This window comes from Pelophylax lessonae (genome assembly GCF_965119305.1).
Source record: "Pelophylax lessonae genome assembly, chromosome: 3".
NCBI classification, from domain to species: domain Eukaryota; kingdom Metazoa; phylum Chordata; class Amphibia; order Anura; family Ranidae; genus Pelophylax; species Pelophylax lessonae.
This window is the reverse complement of record NC_138770.1, coordinates 609,018,551-609,038,397: the sequence shown is the minus strand read 5'-3', so window position 1 is coordinate 609,038,397 and position 19,847 is coordinate 609,018,551. Positions and strand designations below refer to the sequence as shown.

Genomic DNA, 19,847 nt, shown 5'->3' with positions numbered 1-19,847 from the left:
AACATGGCCGCCAAGCTACACAAATCAATATCAGTCATCCACAGCAAAATGGCGGCGCACGTGCGACTCCTGGGACTCCAGCAGGACCCTCAGGTACATGCAGCCAGCAAAGGGGGCCCTGCCAGGACCCCCCACCAGGATAAATTTAATCAAAAAATTGCTAACTGAGCAGCTGCCGAGCTCCCTCCCCCCCTCCAGCCCCATCACCACTTACCCCTCAAACATGTAGATAATCTGGCCACCCCGGGGGAGGGGGGGGGACACTAAAGGGGGGAGGAGAGGGCGTTTGCGTAGAGGGGGGCACCATTTGGGAAAAAAGAACACATGGGGGCCTACCAACCCAGGGAGGGACCTGCGTCCAACCCGAGAATTCACCAGAGCAGTGGAGGGACACTACTCACCACGCCTTGGAACCGATCGGGCACCACTCTGGGCAGACTACTGCACCATCTTGGAATGGGGGTGCTGCTGGCCAGAGGTACACTGCGACTTAGGTCATGACCAGGGCTATGCGTCCTCGCGAGAGAGGTTTAACTCGCTGGCCAGCCCCTGTCCAGTGGGGCTGTGTCGCGGGCAACCTAGCGCGGAGCTGCGGTCGGGTCGCGCTTGCTGGCTTGACTGGGAAGACCGTAGGGATCTAGGATATCCAGTGCATCACACAGTCGACAGCTGATTGTAGTTCTCACTTGAACAGACTTGATTGTAGTTCAGAAAATAATAAAAGAAAAAAATTCCGTGAAGAGAACAGCGGTCTGCTGTTGTAAACACAGCAGGCCGTTATTCTCTCTCCTATCAACACAGAGCCCCTGTGTTTCTGCTATTTAGGAACACAGGTCTCTGTGTTGATATTAGAACCCCATATCCCCACAGTTATAAAACACCCCCTAGGCTCACACTTAACCCTTTAATCGGCCCTGGGTTAACCCCTTCCCTGCCAGTGTCGTCATTACAGTAACCATGCATATTTTTAGCACTGATTACTGTAGTAATGTCACTGGTCCCCCCAAAAGTGCCAAAAATGTCAGTTAGGGGTCCGATCTGTTCACCGCAATGTCGCAGTCCCACTAAAAATCGCTGATTGCCGCCATTACTAGTAAAAAAAAAAACTAAATAAAAATTATATAACTCTTTCCCCTAGTTTGCAGACGCGATAACTTTTGTGCAAACCAATCAAAATACGCTTATTGCAATTTTTTTTACCAAAAATATGTAGCAGAATACATATTGGCCTAAAATTATGAAAAAATTAGATTTTTGCTTTTTTTTTTTTTTTTGGGAATGTCATATAGCAGAAAGTGGAAAATTGTGTTTTTTTTTTTTTTTTTTTTAGAATTGTCGCTTTTTTTTGTTTATAACGCAAAAAATGTAGGTTGCAGAGGTGATCAAATACCAACAAAAGAAAGCTCTATTTGTGGAAAAAAAAAGGAAATCAATTTTATTTGGGTACAGCGTTGCACGACTGCGCAATTGTCAGTTAAAGTAACGCAGTGCCAAATCGCAAAAAATTGCCTGTCATTAAGGAGGAAAATCTTCAGTTCCAGAAGTGGTTAAAGTACTTTATATATACAGACATTTTTTTTGTGCAGATGGGCAAAGCTAGACACCTCCATCAGATTTTTAAGTGTTGATGTTGCAGATTTTCCTCACTTCCTGTTGGGTGATCATTTCAGTCCAGTTTTTTTCCTTCTTGTGGTATGGGCCAGGGAGAAGTGATGATGCAGGGTCTACATGTCCCAGAAGTCTGTGCGGTTTAAGCTGCTTTAATTGTGGCCGGTGCTGTTTTAGTAAAGACCATTGGCTGGGACAGCTACACTATTGCATCAACCTTGTAGTAATGAGAACTACAGGGGTGCATTAAAATGACCGGCCACAACAGGAGGCGGATGCTGAGGCTCAGTATTATGCAAGCTATTGTCAGAGTACACAAAGCTGTCCTGCATGCAAAACATGGAGCTGTAATACACACAGGAAATTAAAGAATGGAGTTGGAACCCCCTCTGCCACAAACACAAGTAAAGAAATCCAAACTGGTTCATTCACATAGCCATAAACTGCCTAGATCAATGTATTTCTAGAGGAGTAACTATGTAGGTTTAGCTGTGGACTGAAAGCCTGTACAAATCAATGACAGGCTGGCACTGTCTAGGTCTGTTTGAATGTAGTCACTCAAGCACCGATTACATGTACAGTACAAAAGTTTCAGGCAAGTGTGAAGAAAGGCCGTAAAGTAAGAATGCTTTCAAAATATACATTTTAATTGATTATTTTTATTATTTACAAAATGCAAAGCGAACAGAAGAACATTTTCAATCAAATCAATATTTGCTGTGACCACTCTTTGTCCTCTTAACAGCATCAATTATTCTAGGTACACTACACTTGTAGGTTGTTCCAAACATATTGGAGAACTAAGCACAGATCTTTGTGGATGTAGGGCTGCCTTAGATCTTTGTTTCTCAATGTAATCTCAGACAGGCTGCATGATGTTAAGGTTTGGGCCCCTTTCACACTTGGAGTCCATCGGCGGACTCAGTTTTTCTCAGCGGGGGAATCGATCCGCCAATCCCCTGCTGAGCAGGCGGATGGCAGCTCTGTCTCTGCGCTGTGTGCGGATACAGAGCTGTCAGGTCCCCGCTGTTCTCTATGGGGGGAATCGATCCGATCCGCTGGACGGATGGAAAATAGGGTTTCCATCCGTCCAGATTTGACGGACCGGATGTCAGCGGCGATGTCTCCGCTGACATCCGCTGCCCCATAGAGATGCATGGGGCATCAGTTCAGATCCGCCTGAAAAACTGACAGGCAGATCTGAACGGTCCGCAAGTGTGTAAGGGGCCTTAGGCTCTTTGGAGGGCAAAACCATTACCTCCAGAACTCATTGTTATTCTTTATGCCAAAGATAGTTCTTAATGATATTGGATGTATGTTTGGGGTTGTCCTGCTGCAGAATATATTTGGGGCCAATCACACACCTCTCTGATAGTATGGCATGATGGATAAGTATCTGCCTGTATTTTTCAGCACTGAGGACACCAGGTCGGGTAACATTGAGGACCGTAGGTGCAGTGGTTGGCCAAGGAAACAATGCAGGAGATAAAGACACATCATGCTTACTTCCCTTCGACATCAGAATACCTGGTGAAAACCAGTGGGGTCCAGGAACACCCATCTACTGTCCAGAGAAGTCTGGCCAGAAGTGGTCTTCATGGAAGAATTATGGTCAAAAAGAGATACCTCTGACATGGAAACAAGGCTAAGTGACTCAACTATGCAGGAAAACACAGGAACTGATTTTGCAGCAGGACTATGTCCCCAAAAATACAGCCAAAGTCATTAAGAACCATCTTCAGTATAAAGAACAACAAGGAGTCCTGGAAGTGATGGTTTGGCCCCCACAGAGCCCTGATCCCAACATCATTGAGTCTGTCTGGGATTACATTAAGAGACCGAAGGATTTGAGGCAGCCTTCGTCCACAAACCTGTGTGCTAGTGTACCTAGAATTGATGCTGTTTTGAAGGCAAAGGGTGATCACAACAAATATTGATTTGGATTTCTCTTCTGTTCATTTACTTTCCATTTTGTTACTTGATAGAAAATGTGATTTTTGTACTTAGAGTAAAATGAAAAAGAGAAATGGATTTTACGGTGATATGCTTTATTTGCATTAGAAAAAAGTCAGGTCACAAGCCTAGTCATGCTGGGCAGTAGAGTTGTGTAAATACAAGGAACAAAAGAAATGACAGGTTGCTTTGTCTTTGTGAAGTATGTAATAGTTTGTTATAAAATGCATATAAAAAGGTTCACAACAGTGAAGCAATCAATCACTTGCCAAATCGAATTAAGTGGAATTTTCATGGAAGTTTTCTTTGTATAAATGGATGCCAACTGCAGCCAGTGGTGCGAAAGATTTTCTGATCAATACAGGCACCGATTGCAAAAAAACTGACAGTTCGTAGATCATATTCCTTCGCTATCTAAAAGTAAATTAAATATTTTGTCTTCAGTACATTTTAGGTCGTCTTCATAGGTTAAAAAAAACATTTTTTTTTTTTTTTTGCTTGACATACACTTTAGGTGCTTATTTACACTGCCATTAGTTTTTGTTAGATGTCAATGCCTGCCTCCAAACACCTGCAAAAACGCCTGGAAAATGCCTGAAAACAATATGCTCAGGTGTGTATGGAGTCCAATACTTACCTGAGCCACCTCTCTATTTAACGATGTGCACAAATGCCTCCTCTGTCCGGGACTCTCCCTCCTGATTGGCTGAGGCACAGAAGCGGAGCCATTGGCCCCCATTGCTGTCACTCAAAGTCAATTATCCAAACAGGGAAGAGAGGGGCTGGGGTCGAACCACGGACCTGTGCCTGAATGGACACACGGAGCTGCGGCTCTGCTCGGGTGCCCCCACTACAAGCTGCTTGCTGAGGGGGCACTCGACAGGAGGGAGAAGCCAGAAGCACCGAAGAGGGACCCGAGAAGAAGAGGATTTTTTAAATTATTTTTAAAGAAGCTTTAGTATCACTTTAAACTCACTTTAGGCTATACAGCCAGGTCTTCCTCTTCCCCAGCCTGTGACTAGAGAGAGAAGAGAAACAGAGGACTGATGAGGTAAGCTTTCTCACATATCAGCACATAAGCATGCAGCTGCTTAAAAACCAACTCCAGAGTCCCCGATTTGCTGATTTTAAGTGGGCTAAATTTTGACTTATTACATTTTATTTTCCTATTTTCCTTATTTCCTCATATTTCCTGTACAGACTTGTAGGTTCCCCATCCCCATGTGACTAGGTCAGACATTGGAAAGCCTGTTGACAGAGTTTAGACCACAGAGGCAATGGAATAAGGGGAACAGTAAAGTACAGTCACTACATTGCACTACTAAAGGATTAAAATGTAACCAAAACATAAAAGACATATATGAAGTAGTGTCAGTAGTATTAACGTAGCGTTTTTTATTTTTCCGAGTCCTCCTGTAACGCAGTTTTCTCATCTGTTCATCCTGCCAGCACATCAGTTACCCTGCAGTTCTATTATTAGGCCAGGCTTTCTGCAAAACTGTTACAGGGGTTGGGACAAACTAATATTACATTTTTTAAACTGGCTATTAACAAATGGAACTAAAATTCCACTTTCACAAACTGCGAGCAGGCAGATACTTTCTTGCCGAAGAGACATGCAGTGTCTGTTCTGCAATAAAATACACCTACCTGCCCACTCACAGCGTTCTCTTGCATGTTAAACTGACCAATGCATGCTCAGCTTACAGAGCTGGCCCACTGCCTGTATGCTAGGATGACTAGCTCCTGCGCTTGAACAGGGGTGCTATTTTTCCGTGCCGGCCAATTGAGCAGCTGAAGACTGGCATACAGAAGATTCCAGCACAGGGCGGGCACTGTTGGAGGAAAGAAAGGTTTTCCTTCCTTTAGTTCCTCTTTAGATTGTTCCTCATAGATTGTTGATCCAGGAAATAGCCGGTTGCCTTAGGGGATCAGAAAGGATTTTCCCCATTGCAGGAAATTGCACCAAACATTATATAAGGGTTTTTTGCCTTCCTCTAGTCTAGATCAACAGTGGGTATAAGGTTATGTATATGCGGGTTTTCAATTATTTTTTTTTTCTTATAGTTGAACTTTATGGACTTGTGTTTTTTTGTTTTTTATTGTTTTTTTTTTTTTAATAAGAAAAAACAAGACAAGACAACAATTTCAGCCACACAGGGCTAAGTACAAAAAAACGAAATTCATTATTCCCCACGCCCCACCAGGCACCACCCCAGGAAGAACGTCTCTCACCATCAAATACCATATGTCCCTCAAGAGCAAAATTCATGTTCCACCAGGGGACCAGCAGCTATTCTAACTAGCATACTTAAAGCTGTGTTCCAGCTTCCAGCCTCCCCCTCCAAAAATTAAAAGTCAGCAGCTACACATACTGTATCTGCTGACTTTTAATATTAGGACACTTACTTGTCCTGGAGTCCAGCGATGTGCCGGTATATCCCATACCATAGTATCCTCAGCAGTTGAGGGATTATGGACCCAAAAGTCAGACATAGGAGTCTGAATCTTGTCACCTGTTCTGACAAAAACCAACCCGGTGACAGTCGCCACGAACTTCCTCCAATCATGGTTGCCATTGAGACAGTCAGTAATAATGGGTCATTGGTCTGAAAGACCACCTGCCAAATAGGAAGCAGCCTGTATCAGTCAGAGACAAGCCTATTGACGAATGCCAAATCAATGCGTGAGGCCGTTCTATGGGTGCAAGACAAACAAGAGTAGCTCCTCACCCCTGGATTTTTCCACCTCCACACCTTTGTAAGCTGGGCAGCAGAGACCCAGGATACGAGGTCCGAGGAGGATGTCCTTGAGGGGTTAGAGGTTTCCAAGACCCCATCCAAAATGGTATAATCTTCAGCCAGGAGTAGAGGAAGATGCATGTAAGGAGCCAACTTCACCAGGAGATCACACAAGATCTGTGAGTGAGTGGAAAGGTGGGGATATATATATACACATACAATTACCATAGTTACATGTGAGATGTTCAGCACTAAAATAAGATATCTCCCTCCTGGGTCAGAGATCACCCTCTGAACGGTGCAGGGTACACTTTTGCCAACCAAAATGGACACTCCCCTGGCATAGGAAGAAAAGAGCGCATGAAACATGTGTTGTATCCATGGTTTACGAAGGGCCAGGACCCTGCTCCCATCCAGATGGGTCTCCTGTAGCAGGACAATACGTGGCCTAGCCACCTTCAGATAGGTTAATATTGCAGCTCTTTTAACTTTATCGTTAAGGCCTCCGATATTCCAGGACAAAATTTTAACCAAAATAGCCATAAGAATTTCTTACTTCATGTAGATGACCCCAAGGGGTCAGAAATGCGTAGAACTGTTTAACTCTGTACTCCGAGAGACAATATAGTAGTACATTACATAGAGGATAAAAGACCTTGTCCTGCACAAGGGGGTGCCTGAAACCCACTAGAACAAACCCTGCTGTAATAACTAAACGCAAAAAAAAAAAAAAAAAAACTGGCATCCAGCTTATACCAAAAAGCTTCATAACGTAGCAAGAACTGTGCATGAAAGTCACTTGATCCACAAAAGAACAACAAAAAAATAAAGAAGAAAAAAACAAGTCTCCCCTACAGGGAGAAGTCTTGCAAGTTGTAAAACCAGCATGTATAGTCAGCCCCAGAGCTCCTGTCATGTAACCTCTGATAGTGGGGGTAGGCCAACTGCCACAGTTAGGATAATGAGGGAGAAGGTCAGCAGGCTTATCCCGATAATCAAAGGGCACAACAGAAAAGTTAAAAAGGATTAAGGGTAACAAAGTAAAGATGAGCAAACTGGTAAAGGAGCTCACGAAAACCAACTTACGGAAGACCAGTATCCATATTCCAAACAGCGTAACAAATAGCAACAAGGGAACTGATAATGAACATAGACAATGCTAGATGGAATCGAGCCAATCAGCAGCACCTCCAGAGGACTCGAAAAATTTAACAGTGTCTTAATATTCCACCTGCAGCTTGCTTGGATACAGCATACTGTATTTCAGGCCTCTGGTAAGCAAACGCTTACAGATCCTGGTGTAGGAATACAGCTTCTTTTGCGTCTCCAAAGCAAAATCAAGGAATAGCATAATATTTGAATTTTCATAATGTAACTCTTCCCCTCTTGCACGCCTTTGCCAGGATCCTATCTCGGTCACGGAAATTTAGAAAACGCACCAGAAAAGGCCGTGGTGGTGCCCCTGGAGGTCTGAAACCCATTGGCGCACTGTGGGCCCTCTCAACCACATAGATGGGCGAGACAGCCAGCATTTGTTAGAGCTCTTTAAAGAATTGCTCCGCAAATAGCGTGGGCTGAGCCCCCTCCACCTTCTCAGGGAGGCCCAACACTCTGACGTGGTTGCGGTGCTCCCTTTTTCTTTAGCATCCTCCATTTTAGCCGCCATTACGCTCACCTGGGATTAAAGCGCCGCTATCTGATTGGCATGTAAAGCAGCAGCATCCTCAACCTCAGAAATCCTGACCTCAGCTCAAGATCATGCCTGATGAGAGTGCACTCCGAGGCTAGATCTATGTGGAGCATAAAGGCAGCCTTGCAGCCATCTATAGCCTCTAGGATCGTTTAGTGATGTCTGCAACCCGTGGTTCTCCCTCCTAAGGTGCAGACACTGCAGCAGAGAGCAGGGAAGTTGAGAAGGCTGAGCATCTCCACGAGAAGACTGGGCACTGACCTCCATCCCCACAGCTTGCTTACCAGGAGAGGGGGAGGGCCCCCCACATGTTGGCAAGATGGCGGAGGACTCACACACTCCCCTGGTCTTTGGAGTCCTCCGCGGGCATGGAGGCTGCGGAGCGGACACTGATTTCCGGCCCGCCATGAGCCCACTGTGTTCTCTGGGCAGCGGATAGGTAGATGAGCAGCTTCGGGTGAGTATTAACCCCGCCCTGGAGTCAGATAAAGACAGGATATAGAGTAACACAAAGAGAACACGTCCGACCTCGTTCAATTTCCAGCCACGTCCCCCGTGTTTTTTTTTTTTAACCCAACTACAGGAGATACACTTAAGAGTCCAACTGCATTTGCATCTAAGACTCAGGCTGACAATGCTCAAGTGCAATTTACCTACAGAAAAAGAGCACTGTCACCCTGTTAAAGGAAGTGGAAAAACTGATCTCCTGGCAGTATAAACCGATAATTAAACTGTGTTACTAGGAGGATGAACTACATGTGTGTCATTTTTTATTTTGCCCACAGTTCTAATTTAAAAGCTTGCACATGTAATGAGAAATGATGGCTAAATGAACATATATGACTAAAATATTTAATATAATTGAGTGGTGAAGGGTTAGAACCTTAGGTTTTAATGGTATTTTCTTACTGAGGAGATTCTCTTCACTTCCTGTCAAATGATCAAATAAATAAAAAAGTTGGAATTCAACTTAAAGCAGAGTAATATTTAAATATATAGTTTATATATTTAAAAAAACATTGTAAAAGTAATACAGATAAGCTTTAAAAACACAAACACAGCTGTCAGACACATTACAAAAGTGACTGCCAGCAAACTGGACAGGAATAAGTCAATGCTTGATGAAAACCGCTGAGCAAAGCCAAGCGGAATGGAATCTCTTTAAGGCTATTTCTATTAATCACAATAATTTATTAGATTTTGTACAAGTTAGACATTAAAACAACAATCTGGAAAACACAGAGCAGATATTTCTGGTCACTTTAAAGTTCCTGTTCTAAATAAAAAAAAGTCCTATTTATGTTCTACCATCCAAGGGAATGCACCTTGTGTTTGGCATCATTTCCTCAGACTATTGCCAGTGGAATAATCCTGTATGTTGGCAGGGTGCGCTTAGTCCTTGTTTAGGCATCGTGAAGTCCTAACGATAGCAGGACTGGGAGAAAGGCTCCCACCACTAGCGTCAGGCTCTCCAAAAGTCCCAGCCCTTGATGTCTGTATTCGGATGCCTCCTGCTGTTGATTGTGTCCTCGTCCACTGATCTCTGGTAGGACATGAACCGTGGCTACGTAGAGGAAAGTCCCGGCTGAGAAGAGCATGCCATGTCCTGTGGCGCTGAGTCTGTGCTGTGAGCTGCCCCCTGACTGAAAAACAAGAGAGAGGAATCAAAACTAAAGTCAATAGTTTTTAATCGGACTATGGAAATTTCCCATTGCGTAATCCTTTTCTGGGGAACTAATTGATGTCATCAATTTTTTTCTTGCCACATAAGATAAGCAACTTTCAGTATCTGCTAGAGCTACATTTTCCTCTAAATTCCATTGACAGGTCCTCTTGTATGAAACCCCCACACCAACTAGCATCCACTTGCACAGCGCTCCCACAATGTTGTGTACTCCGTATTTCTGAGAATAGGGAGCATGTGATCTCCTGGGATGCAGTACTCATGCCGATCGGTCACTATGTCATGAATAGGAGCATACACAAGGTTAGGACTCCTGGCTCCAATGAACAAAGCAGTGAAGATGAGCATCAGCAGGTGGTTGCAAGAGAATCTGTTTCTTGTGTCCTGACTGGGCAAAGGGACAGTTTCTTTAAGCATTCAGCTGAAGCTGAAACTCAACATTCATATTTTTGGGCATGCTCTGTGATAGTAGTGCCCTGAGGATGGTATGATCATTTAAAATATTTCCAAAAGAAAAAAAAATCTGAGCTATCAGTTTTTTACATTAAGTATTTCTAAATGTGTTCACTTGTGTGGACCTGTCATGCCCTGTTCCTACTACAAGGGATGTTTTCATTTCTTGTAATAGTAAAAAAAAGTGATAAAATAAAAAAAAAATAATACTTAGGCCTCTTGCACACTGCAGCTTAAAAATGCTCAGTACAGCATTTTTTTTTTCTGTGCTAAAATAGAGCCCATTCATTCTTATGTGCCTATGCACACAGCCGCGTAATTGAGCGCCGCTTATTGTTCAGTAAGAACAAAATAGAAAAATCTGGATTTTTGGTCAGTAATTTACGCCTGATGTGCGCAAAAACGTGCAAATGACCCTAAAATGTCAATTGAATATCCAGAACGCTAGAATAAATTTACGCGAATTCGCGCAAGCGCGTAAGCGCGAAAAAGCGCGCATTACAATTACGCCAGAAAACGTAGATGCTCTAACAGGAGTATCATGTGCAAGGTGCCTTAAAAAGGAAAATTGTAAAACTAAATAAATAAAAAAAAAAAAAAAAATGTGACTCTCGTACGCAGAAGTGAACATATGTAGTAGGTTGAGCCCGCATATGTAAACAGCATTCAAATCACACATGTGAGGTATTGCCATGAATGTTAGAGAAAGAGCAATAATTCTAGCATAAGACCTCTGTAACTCTAATAACATTTTTAAAGCATAGCTTGTAGATTTTTAACTACAGAAATTTGGCACCATTCCACGAGTGTGCGCAATTTTAAAGTGTGACATATTAGGTATCTATTTACTTGGCGCAACATCATCTTTCACATTATACAAAAAAATTGGGCTATTTAGTGTTTTTTCTTTTTCATTAAAGTTTTTTTTCCAAAAATAAATTGCATTTGAAAAATTGCTGAGAAAATACCCCATGACATAAAACATTGCAACGACCGCCAGGTTAACAAAAGCTTTTACACATAACACACGTCTAGGGGGCTGTTCTCCAGCTATTACCCATCATCCACTAGGTTCTGATCTTCAGTTTTGTAGCAAGCAGTACGTGAAGACTATCAACCCCAAAAAAGAAAGAGGGCGGGGGCTGCGACTGTCAGAGAACTCATAGAAAATAATTTTACGGTAAGGTCTTACAAAAATTCTATTTTCTCTTACGTCCTCTGACAGTCGCAGCCTGTTGTTAGCCTTCACAAGTGGGATGTCCCAAAGCAGTGCAGGTGTGAGGGGTGGGAAGACGCAACCAAAGAAAAGGCAACGTGTCAACCAGGCCAGAGACGAAACAACTGAGCCAACAGGGCAACAAAGCTCAACAGGAGCCAACCCTGAACAAATACACCCCAAGAAGAGACAGAACAACACGTCTCCGCAAAACAACCGCCACGCTCAAAACTGAAGAGAACCTAGTGGATAATGGGTAATAGCTGAGGAACAGCCCCCTAGAGGTGCGTTCTGTGTAAAAGCTTTTGTTTGTTAACATTTTCACTGCCTAGTCTACTCCTGCAGAGAGGCGCATTACCCACTCCTGAAGGCTAACTGAACAGGCTGAGACTGTCAGAGGACATAAGAGAAAAATAGATTTTTGTCTTACTGTAAAATCCTTTTCTCTGAGGTCCACTGACAGAAACAGCTCCATGTCTTCTAGACCATTGGGCTTATGCTGTTCTCTCTTCAGAGTAGGACTAGGCAGAAACCTTTTTGGTTACGCCCCAGAGGCAGTCCCAGAGGGTATACCATCACTTCCTGCTATAGGACTTTAGTTTGTAACAAGCAGTGTCAGAAGAACACATAGCTCAATCCAACAGAGGGGCAGGGGCGGGTGCTGTGTCAGTCAGTGAACCTCAGAGAAAAGGATTTTACGGTAAGACAAAAATCCAGTTTTCTTTTTCGTTCACTGACGGACACAGCTCCATTTCTTCTAGACCACTGGGTTGTCCCAAAGCATTGTCAACATGAGGGGTGCAAAAAAACACAGCAATACGTAGGATTCCCAACAAGGCTAAACATAGCCAACCAGGTAAAAACAGGAGCTCAACCAGGAACAACTGGAGCTCACCACCAGGAAATAAATTACACCCTCAAGAAGCGGAAGCCACTGCAACCGCAGCCTGCAAAACTTTGCGGCCAAAACACCGCATCTGAGGATCCAAGTACAACCACCTTATAAAATTTTGTGAATGCGTATACAGGAGACCACGTAGCCGCCTTGCACACCTGAACCACTAATGCCTGCTGACGGAAGGCCCAGGAGGCACTGAGCTCCCTCGTAGAATGCGCCTTAACAGGGAAAGGAGGAACCTGACCCTTAATAGAATAGACCTGCACCACTGTCTGCCTGATCCACTTGGGAATGGTCGCAGCAGACAGTGCCTGCCCCTTATGAGGTCCATCTGGGAGAACAAAGAATCAGATTTCAGAATTGGATCAGTCACCGCCAGGTACACCCTGACCACATCCAAGGAATGTAAAGCAAATTTCCTTAGGATGTTTCGCTTTAGGACATAAGGGCAGTAACACAATATCTTTATTCAAATGAAACCTCGAGACAACCTTAAGAAGCAACGCCCGACAGGGTCGCAACACCACTTTGTCCCTATGACTCACCAGGTAAGGCGACCGACAGGACAACGCAGCCTACTCCGATACCCTACGTGCGGAAGTAATAGTGACTAAAAAGGCCACCTCCTGTGACAAGAGTGAGCAGAGGAAGTTCTCAAATATTTTCAAAGGGAGGTTTTTGGAGCACCGACAGTACCAAATTGAGATCCCACGGAGGCAACAGGGATCACCACGGAGGAGCGAGATGACGAACTCCCTGCAAAAAAGTGTGAACCAAGGACTTCGTCGCAAACAGTATTTAGAAAAATATAGCAAAAATCTGGCCCTTGAAGGTGCCCAGAGCCAAACGTTGATCTATACCCAGTTGTAGAAACTCCAACAGGCGAGACATAAAAAAGGAATGGGGAGAAACCCCCCGAGACTAACACTAAGTAATGTACGCCTTCAAAAACTCCTGGAAGTAGATTTATTAGCTTTTAACAGTGTAGGAATCACAGACTTCGCCCCCTGTCCTTCAGCACCTGGCTTTCAATAGCCAAGCCATTAAAGCCAGTGACTGTAAAGCAGGATAGAAGATTGGTCCCTGAGACAGAAGATCTTCCCTGAGAGGAATTTTCAAGGGACGTCTGCTATCAGCCTTATCAGGTCTGCGTACCAAGGTCACGAGGCCAGTCTGGTGCCACCAGAATGACTGGAATCCCTTCTACCTCGATTCTGTGTAGCAGTCTCGACAGAAGTTGTATTAGAGGAAAGGCGTAAATCAGACGATATTGACCCCAAAGGGCTACCAGGGCATCTGCGGCATCAGCCAGAGGATCCCGAGACCTTGACATGAACCTCTGCACCTTCCTGTGGAGAGACGAGAGGCCAACAGGTCCACATCGGGGGACCCTCACCGAATGCACAGTTGATGAAACATCTCCGGGTGAACAGAGCATTCTCCCGAATCCAACTTCTGCTGACTGAGATAGTCCGCTTGTCAATTCTCTACCCCCGGAATGTGCCCAGCAGAGAGGGCCAGAACATATACTGTATTTTCTGGCGTATAAGACTACTTTTGAACCTCAAAAAAATCCCCCAAAAATGGGGGGTCGTCTTATACGCCGAGTATAATATCTCCAAGGTAACCTAAGTATAAGTATTACTGGTAGATGAAAATTAGGGGGGGTCGTCTTATACGCCCAGTCGTCTTATACGCCGGAAAATACGGTAGATCTTCCCACCTCAAGATACCGGCCTTTTCCCGGGCCGCTAGGGCACTCCTTGTACCCCCTTGATGATTGACATATGCCACACCAGTAGCATTGTCCAATTGTATCCTCACAGGTTGTCCCTGCAGACGATCCGTCCATCGAGACAAGACAAAGCCTGATCGCCCAAATCTCCAGAATGTTGATCAGCAGACTGGACTCCTCTTGAGTCCAAACACCTTAGGCTGAGTACACTCCCAAGACACCTCCCCAAGACACCTCCCCACCTGGACAGACTGGCATCCGTGGTGATTACAGACCAATACAGGGAAAGAAAGGATTTTCACAGACGAAGAGCTGGAGCCACTATCACAGACTCCATCGAACCCCGACTCAACAGGATCAGATTGTCCAGTGACAGCAGGTCCTTGTTCCATTTGGACAGAATCTCCCTTAGCAGAAGTCTGGTATGGAACTGAGTAAACGGAAACCGCCTCGAAGGTGGAAACCATTAGGCCCAGCACTTGCATGCAAGTCCTGAGCGACGACCGACTGTTGGACAACAGGAGCCGAACCACATCCTGTGTGTTAAAGAGAAGACGACCAGTGCTACGGATTTGTAACATATGAAGAGAGTGTGAATAAAAAAGGTTTGAGCTGCCACCAATCAACCCTTGAGTGCAAGGGTGAGAGTGAAAAATATAAGATGTGACGATTGGTATTGGCGCTACCTTAAGGTGACTTAAATGATAGAATGCCACGGACTGGCGTGAGTGAAAATAATATAGGAAAATAAATACACACAAATGTCAAAGTGTCACCAATTATTGTGAGTGAAAACTCCTTATGAAATTAGTGCATGAACAATGTGTTTATTCAAATTATAAAGAATGTTCAAAACAACAACCACAACAAATATAGTGGTATGTGAAAAAAACAAGATACATAAATAATGTGACAAGCGTGAAATAAAGATTTCTCCCACAACCACAGGTGTATTACCAGGTTACAATTGCCTGATATGTGTGCCACACATAATGTGATTGAATGGTGAAGAAATGCTGCTAAGTGAAATCCAAACTGGCCACTAGGTGGCGTTTCAGTAATACGACCTGTCCAACGATCCACAGTCAGTATAGTAGTATTGAGGGGGTCCTTTCTCCGTTGCGGGGGAGCAGCTTTGAGCCGGTGATATTTGCCCTAGGTGCTCACACAGAGAGAAGGCCCCATAGTGAATGAACAATCTATACAGTGATGACAGAAAGCTCAGTGCACTCACTCGTTACGATGATCTGGATCAGAAAGACGGTTCGCGCTGGGATGCTTCCGCGTTCCACGGCCGATAACCGGAAGTGACGTTGTGACGTACGAGACTCCGCCCTACGCGTTTCGTCAGACGTCCTCTCCAGTTGACGTCCCTCTGACGAAACGCGTAGAGTGTACTGCGCTTTCTGTCATCACTGTATAGATTGTTCATTCACTATGCGGCCTTCTCTTTGTGTGAGCACCTAGAGCAAATATCACCGGCTCAAAGCTGCTCCCCCGCAACGGAGAAAGGACCCCCTCAATACTACTATACTGACTGTGGATCGTTGGACAGGTCGTATTACTGAAACGCCACCTAATGGCCAGTTTGGATTTCACTTAGCAGCATTTCTTCACCATTCAATCACCTTATGTGTGGCACACATATCAGGCAATTGTAACCTGGTAATACACCTGTGGTTGTGGGAGAAATCTTTATTTCACGCTTGTCACATTATTTATGTATCTTGTTTTTTTCACATACCACTATATTTGTTGTGGTTGTTGTTTTGAACATTCTTTATAATTTGAATAAACACATTGTTCATGCACTAATTTCATAAGGAGTTTTCACTCACAATAATTGGTGACATTTTGACATTTGTGTGTATTTATTTTCCTATATTATTTTCACTCACGCCAGTCCGAACCACATCCTGTAGCTTCAGAAGTTTTGCCTGAGGAAGAAACACCCGGGCCGACGCCGATGAGTCCAGCATCAGACCCAAGTAGTCAAGCTTGGTGGACAGAGTCAATGGCGATTTCTGAAAATTTAGTGAACTCCTATTGAGTTTGCACAGTAATGTCCATGTCAGCTTCAAAAGCCGAGGAAGACTCTGCACGCAGAAGCAGATCGTCCAGGTAACCCAGTAATGCAATCCCTTTCTGCCATAGCAAGGCCAGAACTGGAGCCAAAACCTTTGTGACCAAAAGGTAACACCAACACCATGAATTGATAGTGCTTGTGTCAGGAGTCACTTTGAGTGGGGGGCTTGTGGAACCCAGATTACTTTAGAGAGGTCAGTAAACTCCTTGTCCAGCTTCCCCAGCCTGATATGGATGATAAATCACCTGCCAAAGTTTTGGCACTGGGCCCAAGTACCACCAACCCATGCCCTGGACTTTCAGCAATTCCAGAGGCTGGGGATTTAATAGAATTTTCTGCTGAGGAGGAACATCCCAATAAGCCTACAACAGAAGAGCGGGCATCCAGGCATAGCGCTGCAGACCTCTGATTGCAACAATTGGTGACCCAAGAAGATGTGTGCAAGGCCACTGACTTTACACGGTTTACTTTCCTGCAGAACAGCTGGCATCAGGACCTAACATCACTAAGGGCTGCCCAACACCAACAGCAGCTTCAGCCTCCTTGAGAGAAGAGGCACAGGGTGAGAAGGTGGTGATCACTCCCCAACAGCAGCTGCACATTTCAAAGAAGAAGGTGGTCATCCTTCTTCCCCAGCGAGAGATCCACAGTCTGGGAGCGGAGGAGGCCAGTTTCCCTCCCCAACAGTTAGCCAGAGCGTGTTATGTGGAGTCCCCAACAGAAGTGCTGGCAACAGGGCAGTGCTACCAACCTCTGCCCAGCACCCACAACAGCTACAGAGTTCCAGGAAGCTGGAGAAATCGGCCCCTCGTTCCAGCGACAAGCTGATGAAGTGAAACTTCGACACCCAGCTGAAGCGCTGGCAGCCGGACAGAGAGTTAACGAACTCTGCCCCACACCTGTGGCAGTTCCGGAGGCTCAGAGTGAGAAGGGAGAGGAGGTTGTTGTCCTCCCTCCTCAACAGTCAGTCAGAGCGGAGGAAACTGTCTTACCTCCCCAGCCATGAGCTGTGCATCTGGGAAACAGTACCAGAGAAAGGTTGTCCCAACCGCCAGATGAGGGTAAGGAAGTTGGAGCAGCTGACACCCCTTCCCAGCAGCAGTTGGTGCCCCAGAATGATGACACCAACCCAGCAGAAGAGCTGGCAACAGAGCAGAGTGCAGCTGGCCTCTAACCTCAATGTACAAAAGATGGAGTTCCTGTGGTAGTGGATGGGACTGCGGTCTTCACCGCTATATCCCAGGGATGCTGGGCAGTTGGCCCAGGTCCCCAACAGCATGAGGGTGTGAGCCCAGCCACCCTGTCTTCTCTCCAGCGGCTGAAAGGACTCCAGGGAGAAGGGCCAGTCTACGCTTCTCCCCTGCAGCGGGTATGTTCTACGAGAGAGGCAGAGGTTGGCTGGGTGAGTAATGCTTTGTTTGGGACAATTTGCTTGGGGTACTGTGTGGGTACAGACATTGGGGGACTGGAACTATGGACAAGCTTTGAAGTCAACCCGTTTGGGGTCTCCTTCTGTGTTAATCTCCTGCCGAAAGGGGAGATATGTGACAGGAGTCACTTTGTGTGGGGGATTCGTGGAACCCAGATTACTTTAGAGAGGTCAGGAAACTCTTTGTCCAGCTTCCCCGGCCCCTCTTATGTGTAAAACACCCTGTGTCTATTAGGGACACAGGGTGACCAAGAACCCCAGTTGGGTCTGCACTAATCAGACTCGCTGTACAACCACACCGCATTTCGTGTTACCCTGGTTATCCTGGGTTCTATATGTGTGGTTTGTGTTGAAAGAATGAAGGGCCTCTTTCACTTGGGACAATAATATTTCCGAACAATATCCCTCTAGAAATATATAAAGATAAACAATTTGACTTTTCAGATTGCTTGAATATTGTTGGAGTCTCTCATAGACCCTTGCTAGATAGTGAGGTGGGGCTTGTTATTGGTAAGTGCCTGTATCCCATTGTTCGATTATTTCTGTCTGCTGTAACAGGAAGTCAGCTAAATCTGGGAATGTAGTCACAGGAAGGAGATACATTTCTACCTGATTTAGAAAGTCCATTAATTAATTTAGGGTGTTGGCTACAGAGCTAGCCAGCAGGAAGTTGAAAGGCCTTCACCTGTTCAGAATGAGGGAGTTAAGGCTCTATAATTTGTTCAGAGAAATTCCTATTGTTTGCTGCCTCCAGAAGCTGCATCCTGAAGCCATGTGGGCTGGGAGCAGGAGGACAGTCAGCGTGTGCCTCCCGACAGGATGTGTGGGCCTGGGAGAAGACCCCCCGGAGTGATGTGTGCCCGGGACGGTAACCAAGGGTGAATACGTCTCAAAGGTGAGAAGACGAACTGTTGATGTGAAAGAAACAAAGGACTGTGTTGCCCTGTGAAGCTATTATAAAAGGACTATTGAGTGTCTGCTGTAGGATCAGCAGTGTCGGCTACCTCTCTGGGAAAACGCACCCCCCAAGGGGTCATCCACACCCGCCACCGAGCTAATCCCTCACATATGGTGGAGGATGCGGGCATAAGCAGAGATCCCTGCAAGGAAGTGCAAATGTTTGATGAACTTTATCTGGTGCATGAGATTGCACAATCTATGTGTGCAGGAGAGAAGATCCTGACAAAAAAAAAAAAAAAAAAAAAAGTGTTTTAAAGAGACAGCGGTCTCAAAATTATTTGATGAACTTTGTTGTGTCTGGTGCAAGTGACTGCACAAACTGTGTGTGCAGGAAAAGAGATCTTGCAAGAGAGAGAGAAAAACTACATGTGTTAAAGAGACAGTGGTCTGAAAATTTTTTTGCTGGACTGTGAAAAATTTGTTTGTGGAGTTATTGAAGATGGGGCGTTCAAAACGCCTGAAGAATGCAAAGATAGATGAAATGAGAGACCGGATTCTATGGATGGAGGGGATGTTGCCGTCTGAACCAGCCCCATCCATGCCTAAAGAGAGTCTACTAAAGAGGAAGGTTGTTGTCCCTAGCAACACTGATGAAACCGCTATGGAGACGCAGTGTGCTCAGATGAAAAGTAAACTCAAAATGGAGGAGATGTTGAAACATCTGATTATATCAAATGCAGCTCAACAGCAAGCAAATGCAGCTCAACAGCAGGCAAATGCGGATTTTCAGCAGAGCTTTGCAGCTCAACAAAAGGCTCATCAAGAGAGCATGGCAGGCTGGAAACAGAGACGCCAGCAGCCAATGGAGGCCATCGGTTTGGAGGAAACCGAGTATGTGTGCAGGGCTGAGTTGGATGCCTTGCAACGGAAAATGGAAGAAAAGGAACAAGCCTTGGAATTGCTTAAAATGGAGCATAGAAACTTGCAGGAAATGAATGAACTACTCAAGTCTCATGTGTTACAGTGGGAAGAATCCACTGCTCTTCTTTTGGTCGAGTTGCAAAAACGCAGAGAGACTATAATGGAGAAAGATACCATCCTCATGGAAAAGGAAAGTGAAATTCAGACTTTGCAGAAGCAAAGTATGGCTGATATGTTGGAGTTGCGTAATCAGCTGGAAAAAAGTCTTCAGTGTTTGGAAGTTACAAAAATAGACCTGCAGGAGTCGCAGGAACAGAATGTCGCTCTGAAAACGACATTGTCTCTCAGCGACAATGAGAAAAGTGAAAGAGAGGCTAAATTACTGAGTACTGTGTATGAGCTCACCACTTTGAGCAATGTGGTAGATGAATGGCGTGCGGACTGTGAAAGTTGGAAAGGGGAAGCCCAACGTGTCCAGCAGCAGTTAAAGGAGAAAGAAGCCTGTGTGGCAGAATTACATTCTTATTCCCAGA

At 45.0% G+C, this 19,847-nt stretch overlaps 1 protein-coding gene across 1 annotated transcript in view; it reads right to left on the bottom strand.

Moving 5' to 3' along the window:
* Nucleotides 1-9,162: 9,162 nt before the first annotated feature.
* The window catches only part of LOC309551026 (zinc transporter ZIP9-like), a 96,660-nt gene continuing 85,975 nt past the window's right edge, over nt 9,163-19,847 (bottom strand). Inside the window, exon 7 of the mRNA XM_082251467.1 lies at nt 9,163-9,635. Within this exon, the coding sequence (XP_082107593.1) occupies nt 9,396-9,635 (240 nt within the window). The 3' untranslated portion in view covers nt 9,163-9,395. The remainder of the gene's footprint in view (nt 9,636-19,847) is intronic.